The sequence below is a fragment of the Littorina saxatilis genome, linkage group LG2 (assembly GCF_037325665.1).
Source record: "Littorina saxatilis isolate snail1 linkage group LG2, US_GU_Lsax_2.0, whole genome shotgun sequence".
Lineage (NCBI taxonomy): Eukaryota > Metazoa > Mollusca > Gastropoda > Littorinimorpha > Littorinidae > Littorina > Littorina saxatilis.
This window is the reverse complement of record NC_090246.1, coordinates 102,370,053-102,384,754: the sequence shown is the minus strand read 5'-3', so window position 1 is coordinate 102,384,754 and position 14,702 is coordinate 102,370,053. Positions and strand designations below refer to the sequence as shown.

Sequence of the window (14,702 nt, the reverse complement as noted above, 5' to 3'; positions counted from 1 at the left end):
GTGGGTGTGCGATGGTGCGTGTAAGGGGGTGGTATGTGATGCTTAATGTAGGTGAAATCAGTTCTTTTATATGTCCACAAGCTGCTGTCTTTGTAACTGCATAAAGTAGTATGTTGTGTCTTTATTTAAAAAAAAAATGTTTTAACTGGTTATTGGTTTACCGTCTTTGCACTTTGTTCTCTCTCTCCCTGTCTCTGAATCAGTCCGCTGCTGCTTAGAATAAAAAATGTAACAAGTTGCCCCCTTTCAGAGTCATTAGGGCATGGCCAGAATATAAATGGTTGTTTGGGTGGGGGAAAGGGATGAGGGGGAGTCAGAACAATTGACATCAGAAAATGGCTTGTACTTGATTTCTTTGTGTTGGTGGGGGGGGGGGGGGGGGGGGTAGGAGGGAGCATGGGATGAATCTGGAACTTATTCTCGTACCTGATGCTTTTGTGCACTCACTTTCAAACTGTAAAAGTGCATTAATTGGACTGTAATATTGTGATAATAGTGCTGTATCAGCAAAGAGCAACACATGTACATGTAGCTGTTGGTGTTACAAAATGCAAGAGTGGTCTTATGCATACATGAGTGTGTCTGAGTCATTTTATCAAACTCAGTGTGTGTGTGTGTGTGTGTGTGTGTGTGTGTGTGTGTGTGTGTGTGTGTGTGTGTGTGTGTGTGTGTGTGTGTGTGTGTGTGTGTGCGTTCATGCATGCATGTGGGAGCTTTCTGTGCCTCTGTGTGTGTATACCCAGATGCGAAAGCCCCCCAGATTTTGTGTTTCAGCCAGCTTGCTTGACTTGCATTTTCTGTTTCCTGATCTGCGAAGCAATCATTTCTCATTATGTCTTGATGGTATTATTCTCTTTGACTCTGACTGCCATCCTCACAAAAAGTTTTCTTTCACTGGCCCAAGAAACGGCAAAACCATTCAATTCTTATACCTCAACACCTGAATTTAACAAGCTATCGCATCAGTCATCTCTCTCAAAAGACTGTGCTGACCCTTCTTATTGTTCATACATCCTACTTATCAGAGCAAGGTGCCCAAAGTAAACTTTACTCTGATGGCCAAATTTGACCCTGCAGTGGATGTGTGTGTGAGTGTGAGTGTGAGTGTGAGTGTGAGTGTGAGTGCGAGTGCATGTTTCAGTGTGGAAATGAAATGTTGCTTGATTGTGTTGTTGGTATTTGTGCAGATGATGACACTAGAGTAGTTCTGACAACAACTAAGGATGACTACATTAATGCCAGCTGGATAAATGTAAGTGACAGCTTCAGGAAATAACTATTACATCAAGCACCGTATCTTATGTTGTAACTGAAGTCAACTGTGTTTTTCAGATAATTGACCAAAATGTATAATTCCTCCTTACACACACACTCTCTCACACCCCCCCACACACACACACACACACACATACACCCCCCCACACACACACACACACACACACTCACACACACACACTCACACACACACACACTCTCACACACACACACACACACACACACACACACGCTGCCACACTCAAGCACACACACATGCACACACCCATGCATGCATGCACTCACACAAAATGTGAAATGAGTGTAAATGTAAACATTAAACATTGAATTACAGTGCTACAGTTGCAGTGCTATTTACCCTAAATTAAGAAAAATAGATACTATCACATCTTAACTACCATCATACAATGATATCAGACTTGCAGCAATAGTTCAAGCTTAAACATACATTCCTTCCCATGTCAGCTATGGTGCACACTGGTGTGGTGCACACTGGTACAGACGTGGTGCACACTGGTACAGATGTGGTGCATACAGATGTGGTGCACACTGGTACAGACGTGGTGCACACTGGTACAGATCTGGTGCACACTGGTACATATGTGGTGCACACTGGTACAGATGTGGTGCACACTGGTACATATGTGGTGCACACTGGTACATATGTGGTGCACACTGGTACAGACGTGGTGCACACTGGAACAGACGTGGTGCACACTGGTACAGACGTGGTGCACACTGGTACAGATGTGGTGCACACTGGTACAGACGTGGTGCACACTGGTACAGACGTGGTGCACACTGGTACAGACGGGGTGCACACTGGTACAGACGGGGTGCACACTGGTACAGACGGGGTGCACACTGGTACAGACGGGGTGCACACTGGTACAGACGTGGTGCACACTGGTACAGACGTGGTGCACACTGGTACAGATGTGGTGCACACTGGAACAGATGTCCATGATTGTACTTGGGATAAGAGCACCCTGTCCCTTGCTCACACTTACAATAGCAACAGCCAGGCTGCTTCCTATGCAAAAGGAGATTGTTTTGGTCTCCTACACAATTGATTCCTCAACCAAAAAATCCCAAATCATTAACTGTGATTACTGTTTGCCATCTTGTAGGACCTTGCACCATCCTGTCCCAAGTTTGTGGCCACCCAGGCGCCTCTGAACGTCACCATGACCGACTTCTGGGCCATGGTGTACGAGTTGGGTTCCGAGGTCATTGTGCAGATCACCAGCGAGTACGAAACTGGCAAGGTGAGTGGGAAACCAGGGGCATGGAGAAAAAGGTTTGCTTGACTCTTATGAGTGATCGATGGGTAGGATCTAGAGCTGGGTGACGTTGTTTAAAAGGGTGGAGCATGAGTTTAAGGGCTCCAGTGACTACATGCTGTATCTGTATTGTGTCTGAGGGAATACATTTATATGTTTTCAACCAAAATTTGACTACTTTTTCTTTGCTAATTTGTTTGAAATTTTACTTTGCTAAAAATCGGCTGATTGAAAGCCACCATTTTGTGACATTCCTCTCTTGAGGAAAAAACAGACGTTCATCTCCAGTAAACTAAGAGTGAAGAGTGCAAGCAAAGTGTGCAGGTGCAAAGAGATTATGCGCATGTTTATGACCACAATATCCGTGTTTAAAAAAAAAATGGTTGCTTTACTCAGTAATTTGACCGGGTCCAAAATGCTGTTCGGTCGAGGGCTTGTGTCAGGAATTACCCGGCACAGATAACCACTCATGGGCACACAATAACAATGTGTTGGATCTACCTTGCAGGGACACTTTATTTGTACACATGACTGCTACACAAACACAACTTTTGTTACTAAATATATAGTTTGGTTTGCCGGTAATTGCAACATGAATCTCGGAGGAGGTCATGGTGTCAGACATTTTGGCCTCGACCGAACAAGACGTTTTTGCATTTAATTAAATAATGAACAATATTTTTAAAAAACTACTTGAACACAATTTCATCCTGTCATGAGCCTGGAACCAGAAATGCTTACAACAGTAGAAATGGTTGGTTATTGAGCGCGAGACTTGCAGTTTTACTTTCGTGTCTGTCAAATTGTCAATGCCTTGACCGAACATGGTTTTGGACGGTTACATACTTTGCCGCTCCATATAAGGGAAACCAACAAGTTTCTTTGAGCTTTTTGTCCATTTATAGTTTTATCACACTCTATTATTTTGCACATGAAGTTTTCAACGATATTTTTAAAACTTTATTTTTCAATGACTATGTGATAATGTCATGCTTTTGGACCATGACTCTGAGAATGACCCTATAATGAGAAGACTTCTTTTGTTAACCTTTGTTAAACCAGCAGCAGAAATGTGTATGTAGAAGGCTGTGTCTGTTTGAAACTTTTTATTTGTTCATGGAGTGTGATTTTTCCCCCTTGCAGAAATTCCCACTGTACTTCCCCACAGAGAAGGGTCAGCAGATGGAACAGGGCCCCATCATTCTCAACCTGCAGTCTGTCAAGTATCGACAGCTTTGGACCGAGCGAAACGTCTACCTCAAGCATAGCCAGGTACGCATTTGCAACGTGTGCAATGATGGGTTGGCATTAATATCTGAGAGGAGTACGGTGACTACACAAATATAATAATATGCACTTTATTGCTGCCATTATGCTGGACCCCTACTGGGAGTGAGGTTTCAAGCTTTGAAACATGCATGAAGCGGCAATTGTTTGCACTTTAGTGTTAACTTTCTTCTTTTTAAAAAATTTCTTTACTGTATTTTAGGTTGTTTCATTTATGAAATATGACATGCAACAACGAATAAATGTCCTTTATATCATATGAATTATTCATGCATACATGCATAGAAATTGACACTGGTGTTTGCGCTGTATGGTCCTGATGACGGACGGCTTGATATCGGCGTGATAAGAGAACATCATTTGCATTTGGTAGATCAGATGATAATGTGTTATTCATTTTAAGCTTACTTTTTAGCGGGTAATTTCAAAGATGTGCAAAAGAGATGTGTGGATAATGCACATAAGGGTGTTGTCTTCATTATCCTGTAGATGCTGACTAGGGTGAATGTGGTGGCAATAGAGTTGTCTTCATTATCCTGTAGATGCTGACAGGGGTGAATGTGGTGGCAATAGTGTTGTCTTCATTATCCTGTAGATGCTGACAGGGGTGAATGTGGTGGCAATAGAGTTGTCTTCATTATCCTGTAGATGCTGACTAGGGTGAATGTGGTGGCAATAGAGTTGTCTTCATTATCCTGTAGATGCTGACTAGGGTGAATGTGGTGGCAATAGAGTTGTCTTCATTATCCTGTAGATGCTGACTAGGGTGAATGTGGTGGCAATAGAGTTGTCTTCATTATCCTGTAGATGCTGACAAGGGTGAATGTGGTGGCAATAGAGTTGTCTTCATTATCCTGTAGATACTGACTAGGGTGAATGTGGTGGCAATAGTGTTGTCTTCATTATCCTGTAGATGCTGACTAGGGTGAATGTGGTGGCAATAGAGTTGTCTTCATTATCCTGTAGATGCTGACTAGGGTGAATGTGGTGGCAATAGAGTTTGCTTCATTGAGTCAACTTTTTTTTAACCCCACCTGTTTTGAGCTTTACTTTTTATGTTTGTTCTTTTGATGACAGCTTGTTGAGAGTACATTTTCGTCTCTTAATTTGATACTGTCTGTAGTGGTGATGAGGGTTTATGAGAGTAAGAATGTTAAGAAACTACAGAATACAGCTGCTGAACATGATACTGTCTGTAGTGGTGATGAGGGTTTATGAGAGTAAGAATGTTAAGAAACTACAGAATACAGCTGCTGAACATGATACTAGTGTGAGTGTTGGCAGTCTGCATACCGGCAAAATGAACAACACAATGTTAGTACTGTACATGTAGCACGGATAAGCTGGTTGACATTAGTATCTCAATTGAATTATCCCTCTGTGTGTGTGTGTGTGTGCGTGCGTGCGCGCATGCATCTTTTGCCTTTTTCCAATCGGCATCTTTGGCTCCTGTAAGCTTTGTAAAGATATTCCTATAGGGAACCGTGTGTTTCTAGTGAGATCAGCAACAACAAACTTACCTTCAAACTATTTTTTCTGTTCCTTAAAAATTGAGTCTTTTGCAATAAGTGTTGAATGAATGCTTCAAAACTGAGGAGAAAATCTATGTTGCACTGGTTACAAGAAAATAGTAATTTTTGTGGCAGAGGAAAACTGTGAAATGTCATGATTGTGAATTGTTTGGAAGAAGAGAAATGAATCCCGAATGCAAAATTGGTCATGTTCTAAGAATTACCTCATACCAAAGGAAACTTTCTATTTTTTTCAGACAAAGCAAGGCAGAACTGTAATTCATCTGCAGTTTAAAACTTGGCCTGTCAGGTATGAATCGCACATTTTTCTACAGAGATGATGAAGTTGTCTTTTGTCTGTCATGGATTTTGTTTAGGTGGAGGTAATAATACTCTCTCAGTCTGTCCATCTGTCAGTCCATCGATCTGATTTCTGTCTGTGTCTGTCTGATTTTTTTTAGTTAAAAGTCAGTTCCTTTGTATCCTCCTTTGTGTGAAATGGGCATTTTGAACTCTTTCAGGTATAATTGATCTTTGAAGTATAATTTTCTATTGGTATTTTTTATGTTGATTTTTCTCAGCAATAGCAGCTAAATATTTGAAAGCAAATTAGTTGATTGCCAATTCATGCTATTCACCTCAGTAGAACAAAGACAAGCCAACCTTCTTTCAACACACAACTATCTTAAATAAACTTTTTGTGTCCGAAATACACACGTGCTAAAGAAACGGGCAAAAAGTCATCAGATAGATGCAGTGATCACACCAAAAGCTAAAAGAAATGTTTGAGAAAGAGAAGAATGAGCTCACTGTGTGTGCCCAATTGCTGCAATAGCCTTGTTTCTAATTTAGAAAGGAAAAGAAAAAGGAGCAAGAAGATGGGAAGAAAAGAAATTGTGCCAGTTAAAATATGGCTGACACAAAGTCATTGGGGTGAAATTGATTGCAGATACTCTTTTGCCTTAGAAAAATTAGTTTTTTCAGAAAGGATTTTTTTCTCCTGTTTAGCTTTAACTGTTGTTGTTTTGACTGAATTATTCCTTTTTAAGTTTTATTTGTTGTTATATGTGGAAATATTGGGAAGTAAGAGTAGTTTTTTGTAATGTGATCTCTGTCTGTCCTCCGTGTTGTGTCTGTCCTCCGTGTTGTGTCTGTCTGTCCTCCGTGTTGTGTCTGTCCTCTGTGTTGTGTCTGTCCTCTGTGTTGTGTCTGTCTGTCCTCTGTGTTGTGTCTGTCCTCTGTGTTGTGTCTGTCCTCTGTGTTGTGTCTGTCCTCTGTGTTGTGTCTGTCCTCTGTGTTGTGTCTGTCCTCTGTGTTGTGTCTGTCCTCCGTGTTGTGTCTGTCCTCTGTGTTGTGTCTGTCCTCTGTGTTGTGTCTGTCCTCCGTGTTGTGTCTGTCCTCTGTGTTGTGTCTGTCCTCTGTGTTGTGTCTGTCCTCCGTGTTGTGTCTGTCCTCCGTGTTCTGTCTGTCCTCCGTGTTGTGTCTGTCCTCTGTGTTGTGTCTGTCCTCTGTGTTGTGTCTGTCTGTCCTCCGTGTTGTGTCTGTCTGTCCTCCGTGTTGTGTCTGTCTGTCCTCCGTGTTGTGTCTGTCCTCCGTGTTGTGTCTGTCCTCCGTGTTGTGTCTGTCTGTCCTCCGTGTTGTGTCTGTCTGTCCTCCGTGTTGTGTCTGTCCTCTGTGTTGTGTCTGTCCTCCGTGTTGTGTCTGTCCTCTGTGTTGTGTCTGTCCTCTGTGTTGTGTCTGTCCTCCGTGTTGTGTCTGTCCTCTGTGTTGTGTCTGTCTGTCCTCCGTGTTGTGTCTGTCCTCTGTGTTGTGTCTGTCTGTCCTCCGTGTTGTGTCTGTCCTCTGTGTTGTGTCTGTCTGTCCTCCGTGTTGTGTCTGTCCTCCGTGTTGTGTCTGTCCTCTGTGTTGTGTCTGTCCTCTGTGTTGTGTCTGTCCTCCGTGTTGTGTCTGTCCTCTGTGTTGTGTCTGTCCTCCGTGTTGTGTCTGTCCTCTGTGTTGTGTCTGTCCTCTGTGTTGTGTCTGTCCTCCGTGTTGTGTCTGTCCTCTGTGTTGTGTCTGTCCTCCGTGTTGTGTCTGTCCTCTGTGTTGTGTCTGTCCTCTGTGTTGTGTCTGTCCTCTGTGTTGTGTCTGTCTGTCCTCCGTGTTGTGTCTGTCCTCCGTGTTGTGTCTGTCCTCTGTGTTGTGTCTGTCCTCTGTGTTGTGTCTGTCCTCTGTGTTGTGTCTGTCCTCCGTGTTGTGTCTGTCCTCTGTGTTGTGTCTGTCCTCTGTGTTGTGTCTGTCCTCTGTGTTCTGTCTGTCCTCTGTGTTGTGTCTGTCTGTCCTCCGTGTTGTGTCTGTCCTCTGTGTTGTGTCTGTCCTCTGTGTTGTGTCTGTCCTCTGTGTTGTGTCTGTCCTCTGTGTTGTGTCTGTCCTCTGTGTTGTGTCTGTCCTCTGTGTTGTGTCTGTCCTCTGTGTTCTGTCTGTCCTCTGTGTTGTGTCTGTCCTCTGTGTTGTGTCTGTCCTCCGTGTTGTGTCTGTCCTCCGTGTTGTGTCTGTCCTCCGTGTTGTGTCTGTCTGTCCTCTGTGTTGTGTCTGTCCTCTGTGTTGTGTCTGTCCTCCGTGTTGTGTCTGTCCTCTGTGTTGTGTCTGTCCTCCGTGTTGTGTCTGTCTGTCCTCCGTGTTGTGTCTGTCCTCCGTGTTGTGTCTGTCCTCCGTGTTGTGTCTGTCTGTCCTCCGTGTTGTGTCTGTCCTCTGTGTTGTGTCTGTCCTCTGTGTTGTGTCTGTCCTCTGTGTTGTGTCTGTCTGTCCTCTGTGTTGTGTCTGTCCTCTGTGTTGTGTCTGTCCTCCGTGTTGTGTCTGTCCTCTGTGTTGTGTCTGTCCTCTGTGTTGTGTCTGTCCTCTGTGTTGTGTCTGTCCTCTGTGTTGTGTCTGTCCTCTGTGTTGTGTCTGTCTGTCCTCCGTGTTGTGTCTGTCCTCTGTGTTGTGTCTGTCTGTCCTCTGTGTTGTGTCTGTCCTCTGTGTTGTGTCTGTCTGTCCTCTGTGTTGTGTCTGTCCTCTGTGTTGTGTCTGTCTGTCCTCCGTGTTGTGTCTGTCCTCTGTGTTGTGTCTGTCTGTCCTCTGTGTTGTGTCTGTCCTCTGTGTTGTGTCTGTCCTCTGTGTTGTGTCTGTCTGTCCTCCGTGTTGTGTCTGTCCTCTGTGTTGTGTCTGTCTGTCCTCTGTGTTGTGTCTGTCCTCTGTGTTGTGTCTGTCCTCTGTGTTGTGTCTGTCTGTCCTCCGTGTTGTGTCTGTCCTCTGTGTTGTGTCTGTCCTCTGTGTTGTGTCTGTCTGTCCTCTGTGTTGTGTCTGTCCTCTGTGTTGTGTCTGTCCTCCGTGTTGTGTCTGTCTGTCCTCTGTGTTGTGTCTGTCTGTCCTCCGTGTTGTGTCTGTCCTCTGTGTTGTGTCTGTCCTCTGTGTTGTGTCTGTCTGTCCTCTGTGTTGTGTCTGTCCTCTGTGTTGTGTCTGTCCTCTGTGTTGTGTCTGTCCTCTGTGTTGTGTCTGTCCTCTGTGTTGTGTCTGTCCTCCGTGTTGTGTCTGTCTGTCCTCTGTGTTGTGTCTGTCCTCCGTGTTGTGTCTGTCCTCCGTGTTGTGTCTGTCCTCTGTGTTGTGTCTGTCCTCTGTGTTGTGTCTGTCCTCTGTGTTGTGTCTGTCCTCCGTGTTGTGTCTGTCCTCCGTGTTGTGTCTGTCCTCCGTGTTCTGTCTGTCCTCCGTGTTCCGTCTCAATGACCTCACTTTCTTCTCTTTTCTTTATTTCTCTTGTTCCTGTCTGTCGTTACTATGTCATATGTGAACAGGTTGAAGAGATAAACAGAGATAAGATTTTGTTTAAAGAAAAATAATTACAAGTATTGTGTTAGTTATCTACTGGGAGAGTAGTTCCATACATGTGAACTGTACATGAAACCAAGGTGCAGCGGCTGAGTCGTTATGCTTCGTTTATGTGTACATGTACATTGTGCTAAGCAGAACAGTGTTGTGTGTTTGTGCAGTGGTTTCCCAGACGAGGCTCTGCACATCCTTCGCTTCATCTCAGAGGTCCACAGTTTCTACCAGCAGCAGCGCAGCCTCCTGAAACCTGTCATTGTACACTGCGGGTGAGTGTACTCCTCTTGCTCCTCATCTTTTGGCCTGTCATTGTACACTGCGGATGAGTGTACTCCTCTTGCTCCTCATCTTTTGACCTGTCATTGTACACTGCGGGTGAGTGTACTCCTCTTGCTCCTCATCTTTTGACCTGTCATTGTACACTGCGGGTGAGTGTACTCCCCTTGCTCCTCATCTTTTGACCTGTCATTGTACACTGCGGGTGAGTGTACTCCCCTTGCTCCTCATCTTTTGACCTGTCATTGTACACTGCGGGTGAGTGTACTCCCCTTGCTCCTCATCTTTTGGCCTGTCATTGTACACTGCGGGTGAGTGTACTCCTCTTGCTCCTCATCTTTTGGCCTGTCATTGTACACTGCGGGTGAGTGTACTCCCCTTGCTCCTCATCTTTTGGCCTGTCATTGTACACTGCGGGTGAGTGTACTCCCCTTGCTCTTCATCTTTTGGCCTGTCATTGTACACTGCGGGTGAGTGGACTCCCCTTGCTCCTCATCTTTTGGCCTGTCATTGTACACTGCGGGTGAGTGTACTCCTCTTGCTCCTCATCTTTTGGCCTGTCATTGTACACTGCGGGTGAGTGTACTCCCCTTGCTCCTCATCTTTTGGCCTGTCATTGTACACTGCGGGTGAGTGTACTCCCCTTGCTCCTCATCTTTTGGCCTGTCATTGTACACTGCGGGTGAGTGTACTCCCCTTGCTCCTCATCTTTTGGCCTGTCATTGTACACTGCGGGTGAGTGGACTCCCCTTGCTCCTCATCTTTTGGCCTGTCATTGTACACTGCGGGTGAGTGTACTCCTCTTGCTCCTCATCTTTTGGCCTGTCATTGTACACTGCGGGTGAGTGTACTCCTCTTGCTCTTCATCTTTTGGCCTGTCATTGTACACTGCGGGTGAGTGTACTCCCCTTGCTCCTCATCTTTTGGCCTGTCATTGTACACTGCGGGTGAGTGTACTCCTCCTGGCCTGTCTTTGAAGAAGCAGTGTGTCTCATGCTCGACTGGTTTGGTTTGGCGCCACACACCTGTGCATTTTCATTTAATTTACTTTACTTTCTTACCCCAATGCTGGGAAATTTGGGTCGCTTCCTCCCAGTGGAAAGCTAGCAGCAACAGAGTGGTGCTACCCAGGTGTGTGTGTATTTAGGTGTAAGGCCAAAAAAATAATAGGTGTGGTTACGGTAACATAGCCTAAAAAAATGGGGTAAAAAGGTAGGCAATCACTTTTTTTTTTTAAACTTTTTTTTCTAATGTGTACAAATTAAACCTGCTTGACAGGGAAATAAGTGTGCGACTCGGGCGCTTTCGCTTTCATTGCGTTTTCTGCACTCGTTTACTTGTTTTTTGGGGTATTTTTTTGACAAATGTAATAAAAAGTTATAGGGTCGGCCCCCAAAAATAGGGTAGGTCGGGTTACCGTAACCACACCTATTTGTTTTTTAGGCCTAATCAGCAACTGCACTTATGGCAGAATGACCTAGGTCTTTTATGTGCCACTGTGGTGATACGGGGGTGGGACATTTGCTGCAAGCCGTCTGTCCTTAGAAAGATTGGAGTGAAAATGTAAACTAACCTTTCTGTTCTTTTCATGCATCATTGCATTGCCATACTACTAAAATGAATACATGTAAAAATTCCTGTCTTTTAGTCACAGGTGATAGCTAACATTGTAAAGTTATGAAAATGTTGAAATGGTTATATTGCACTGAGATCTTAGGTAGAGTCTCGGAGGGGACTGTGACAACTGCTTCTTGGCAAGGACAATTTATTTAGGTAGACTGCTCAGCATTTCAGACAGTTTCCATCGCCTGACAATCTCATGCCTTTTCATGAAGCACAATCAATCAATCAATATGAGGCTTATATCGCGCGTATTCCGTGGGTACAGTTCTAAGCGCAGGGATTTATTTTTTAATTTTAATTTTATGCAATTTATATCGCGCACATATTCAAGGCGCAGGGATTTATTTATGCCGTGTGAAATGGATTTTTTTTACACAATACATCACGCATTCACATCGGCCAGCAGATCGCAGCCATTTCGGCGCATATCCTACTTATCACGGCCTATTATTCCAAGTCACACGGGTATTTTGGTGGACATTTTTATCTATGCCTATACAATTTTGCCAGGAAAGACCCTTTTGTCAATCGTGGGATCTTAAACGTGTACACCCCAATGTAGTGTACACGAAGGGACCTCGGTTTTTCGTCTCATCCGAAAGACTAGCACTTGAACCCACCACCTAGGTTAGGAAAGGGGGGAGAAAATTGCTAACGCCCTGACCCAGGGTCGAACTCGCAACCTCTCGCTTCCGAGCGCAAGTGCGTTACCACTCGGCCACCCAGTCCTCTAATTGAACCCATCAGCACTCATGTGTCATTAAAAACACGACTGAATACTTTTTCATGTTGCTTTACTGCCTTGGTGTTGGTTCACTGAATGAGTTCTTGTGATGTTTTACTGTCTTGCAGAAATGGTGTGGGCAGAACAGGAGCCTTCCTGATGATCTACACAGGAATGCAGGAGCTGCTCCATGGCAACGGGCTGATTGATGTGCCTGCTCTGGCCAAGCGCATGCTGCAGAAACGCAAAAACATCATCCACAAGAAAGAGCAGCTCAAGTTCTGCTATGATGCCCTGCTCTGCTTTGCTGAGGAATTCCTCAAGAAACGTGAGTCGAACGCTAACAGTTTTTCATGCATGGAATCAGGGGGACTGTAAAAAATTTCATGAAGTTATCGAAAAATCCAGAAAAGTTCCGAAAACAAAGGCTTGCTGCCTCCATCTCGCATTGTAGTTTATTGAGCATGCATTTAGTGTGTTGGATGGTTGGTGGGTTGGTTGGTGGGTTGGTTGTTATTTTTTTATCGTCTCTTCAGCTGATGTTGATATTCGACACCGATACAAGTGGTGTGTTGGAATCACTGCATGTTAAACATTTGACTGACTTGTCCTTTGCAGGTAACATTCTAGTCCAACACCCTCATTTCGAAAAGAAGACCAAGATTTCAGCTCACACACCAAGCACCTCCAGCTCTGATGACATCGTGCTGGGTTCGGTCAACCTGCACACCCTGCAGCAGACCGTGGGGCGCCTGCATGTCCACGAGGACGGTACCCACCCGCACTATGACCAGCAGGGCCACATCTTGCTGCAGCAAGGCAAAGAAGGGGAGCCTGTTTCGGCCCTCCCAGACCTTATCCAGCAGCAGACAAGAAGCGATGCCGGGATCGGTCAAGGGGGAACTTCAGGCGGAGGCCCTGGCATGAGCTCGTCTTTCATCGCCCAAGGCTCCAACAGCATGGGTGATGTAAGAGCAGAATTTGCCAAGACACACAGTCGTTCTGGGTCTAACGCCTCCCAGCAGAGCATGGCCTCTTTGGCGGAATCGGGATCATCGAGAGCTTCACCTCAGCACGGCCCAGCGTCCTTCTCCCATTCTCCCTCACCCTCGGCGAGCGGGACAGCAGGAGTTGCCCAGACTTTGGCCGACCTTCAGGACCCCAGCAAGTTCACCATAGGAAAAGGGGAGCAGAAGAAGCGCATCACCAAATCCAGTTTCGACCGGAAGGGATCAGGCGCTGGCATGGAGACGAAAGCGGATCCTGCAGATCCTCTCAGCTCCCTTGATCCCATGTGGACTGTTCACAAACCTGGCCAGACTAAGCACTAACTTTTTCCTGATGATTGAATGGACAAGGTTTGTTTGCTGAGTCACAAAAGCTGATTGGTACTGGTTGTGACAAAAAGAGAAGTGGTGTTAAGCTGAAAGAAGTGTGAGTGTCAGAAGGTAATTGCACCGTAAATAACTGAAGAAGGGGGTAAAAAGAGATTGAAAAAGGGGATTGGGCCAAAAGCAGATCAAACGGTTGAAAAGCTGTGGAGCACATCAGGGTCTTGTTTTTTTATTTCTTTTTCTAACTCTAAAGTGAAATGTCTGTCTCTCTTTTTTCTTTGGGGCATTTTGTCTGTTCTTTTTTGTGGCATTGAATCACAATGAGCTGCATCTGTTGGTGTACAACTAATTTATGGATGCTTTTTTCCTTGCACTGTATACCCTAAAGCTGAAACACTTGTAAAATAAATTGTAAAGATAAAACCGATAAACTTTTTCTTAAAGTGATTGGATTGTATACTGAGATTACCTTCTTTAACAAAAAGCAAAGCTGTGCATGACTTATAATGTTGTCTTCACTGGTATGTATCTTTGTGTGTGTGTGTGTGTGTGTGTGTGTGTGTGTGTGTGTGTGTTAAGCATGGATAAGATGTCATTCATGACAGTTGATGACAGGAAAGATGATGGGCACGAAATGTAATAAAAGGACAAGAAGTGAGGACATTCCATATATATGCGAAAGCGATTTTGTGCACAATGATTCACATTTTCTGTTTGCGTGTAGTCCCTTACAGAACATCCACTAAAGAATTTTGAGACTTTGGTGTTTGCTTTTAACTTAAATTGTGCTTGTCTTAAAAAAAAGTGTTTCTTTCCCGACCGTTATTATCCATGTTACAAAATCCAGTGTGCTTTGAAATGTTGTCATTGATGAAAAAAATAAATAATTTGATAAGCTTGGTTTTTCTGATCGTCTTTTTAAGTTGCACAAGAAAGAAGCAGAAGAAGAAAACGTAAGTCCGTATCAACTTTGTGGTACATGTACATGTAATGTTTGGACTCAGGCTCACCATTTTTTGGACGGAAGTGTTGTGACATGTGAAAAGTGTACTTAGATGGTATTGGTTTGTAAATTGGTATCCTGTTTTGCAGAAGACTGTATTATTGAGCCAGCAACATTGTATTATGTTAATACACCTGTATGTATATAATATGTGTTATGAAATATCCTTGATGTGATGACTGTGCATGAGTATTAAACCGACCTCATTATTTGTTAATCTAGGTTTTTTAAATGGATCAGATTTTGGCAAGACTTTCTTTAACTCTATCACTCTTTTCAAATGTACTTGACACATTAGACACAGCAACTGTTAATTCTTTAAACCATACCTGGAAAGTCACACAGTACAATTTTTTCTTTCACCGCAGATGTTACCTGCTGCAGGTGAAAATGAGGTGAGAACCACTTAAGTTGGCATAATTGGCACTTTTTGTTGTAAAGGCCAATTGATGTGACACTCAGGTTGTACTCTCTCATTGTTAGCATCAAATCTGCGGTGTCATGTGAACTGATTTTGTGGTTGAGTTTGTGCATTAATTTTGACAT

The 14,702-nt window shown here is 44.2% G+C and overlaps 1 protein-coding gene across 2 annotated transcripts in view; it reads left to right on the top strand.

The window, feature by feature from the left end:
• Nucleotides 1–14,702, top strand: part of LOC138960386 (tyrosine-protein phosphatase non-receptor type 23-like) — a 64,654-nt gene that overhangs the window by 48,419 nt on the left and 1,533 nt on the right. For both annotated transcript variants that reach the window (XR_011453955.1, XM_070332283.1), the window contains exons 22-28: nt 1,188–1,252; nt 2,406–2,543; nt 3,702–3,830; nt 5,614–5,666; nt 9,361–9,465; nt 11,948–12,147; nt 12,438–14,702. The exon at nt 12,438–14,702 is cut by the window's right edge. Coding sequence is in view for 1 of the 2 variants with exons in the window: in XM_070332283.1 (XP_070188384.1) it covers nt 1,188–1,252; nt 2,406–2,543; nt 3,702–3,830; nt 5,614–5,666; nt 9,361–9,465; nt 11,948–12,147; nt 12,438–13,150 (1,403 nt within the window). In the remaining variant the exon portion in view is untranslated. The remainder of the gene's footprint in view (nt 1–1,187; nt 1,253–2,405; nt 2,544–3,701; nt 3,831–5,613; nt 5,667–9,360; nt 9,466–11,947; nt 12,148–12,437) is intronic.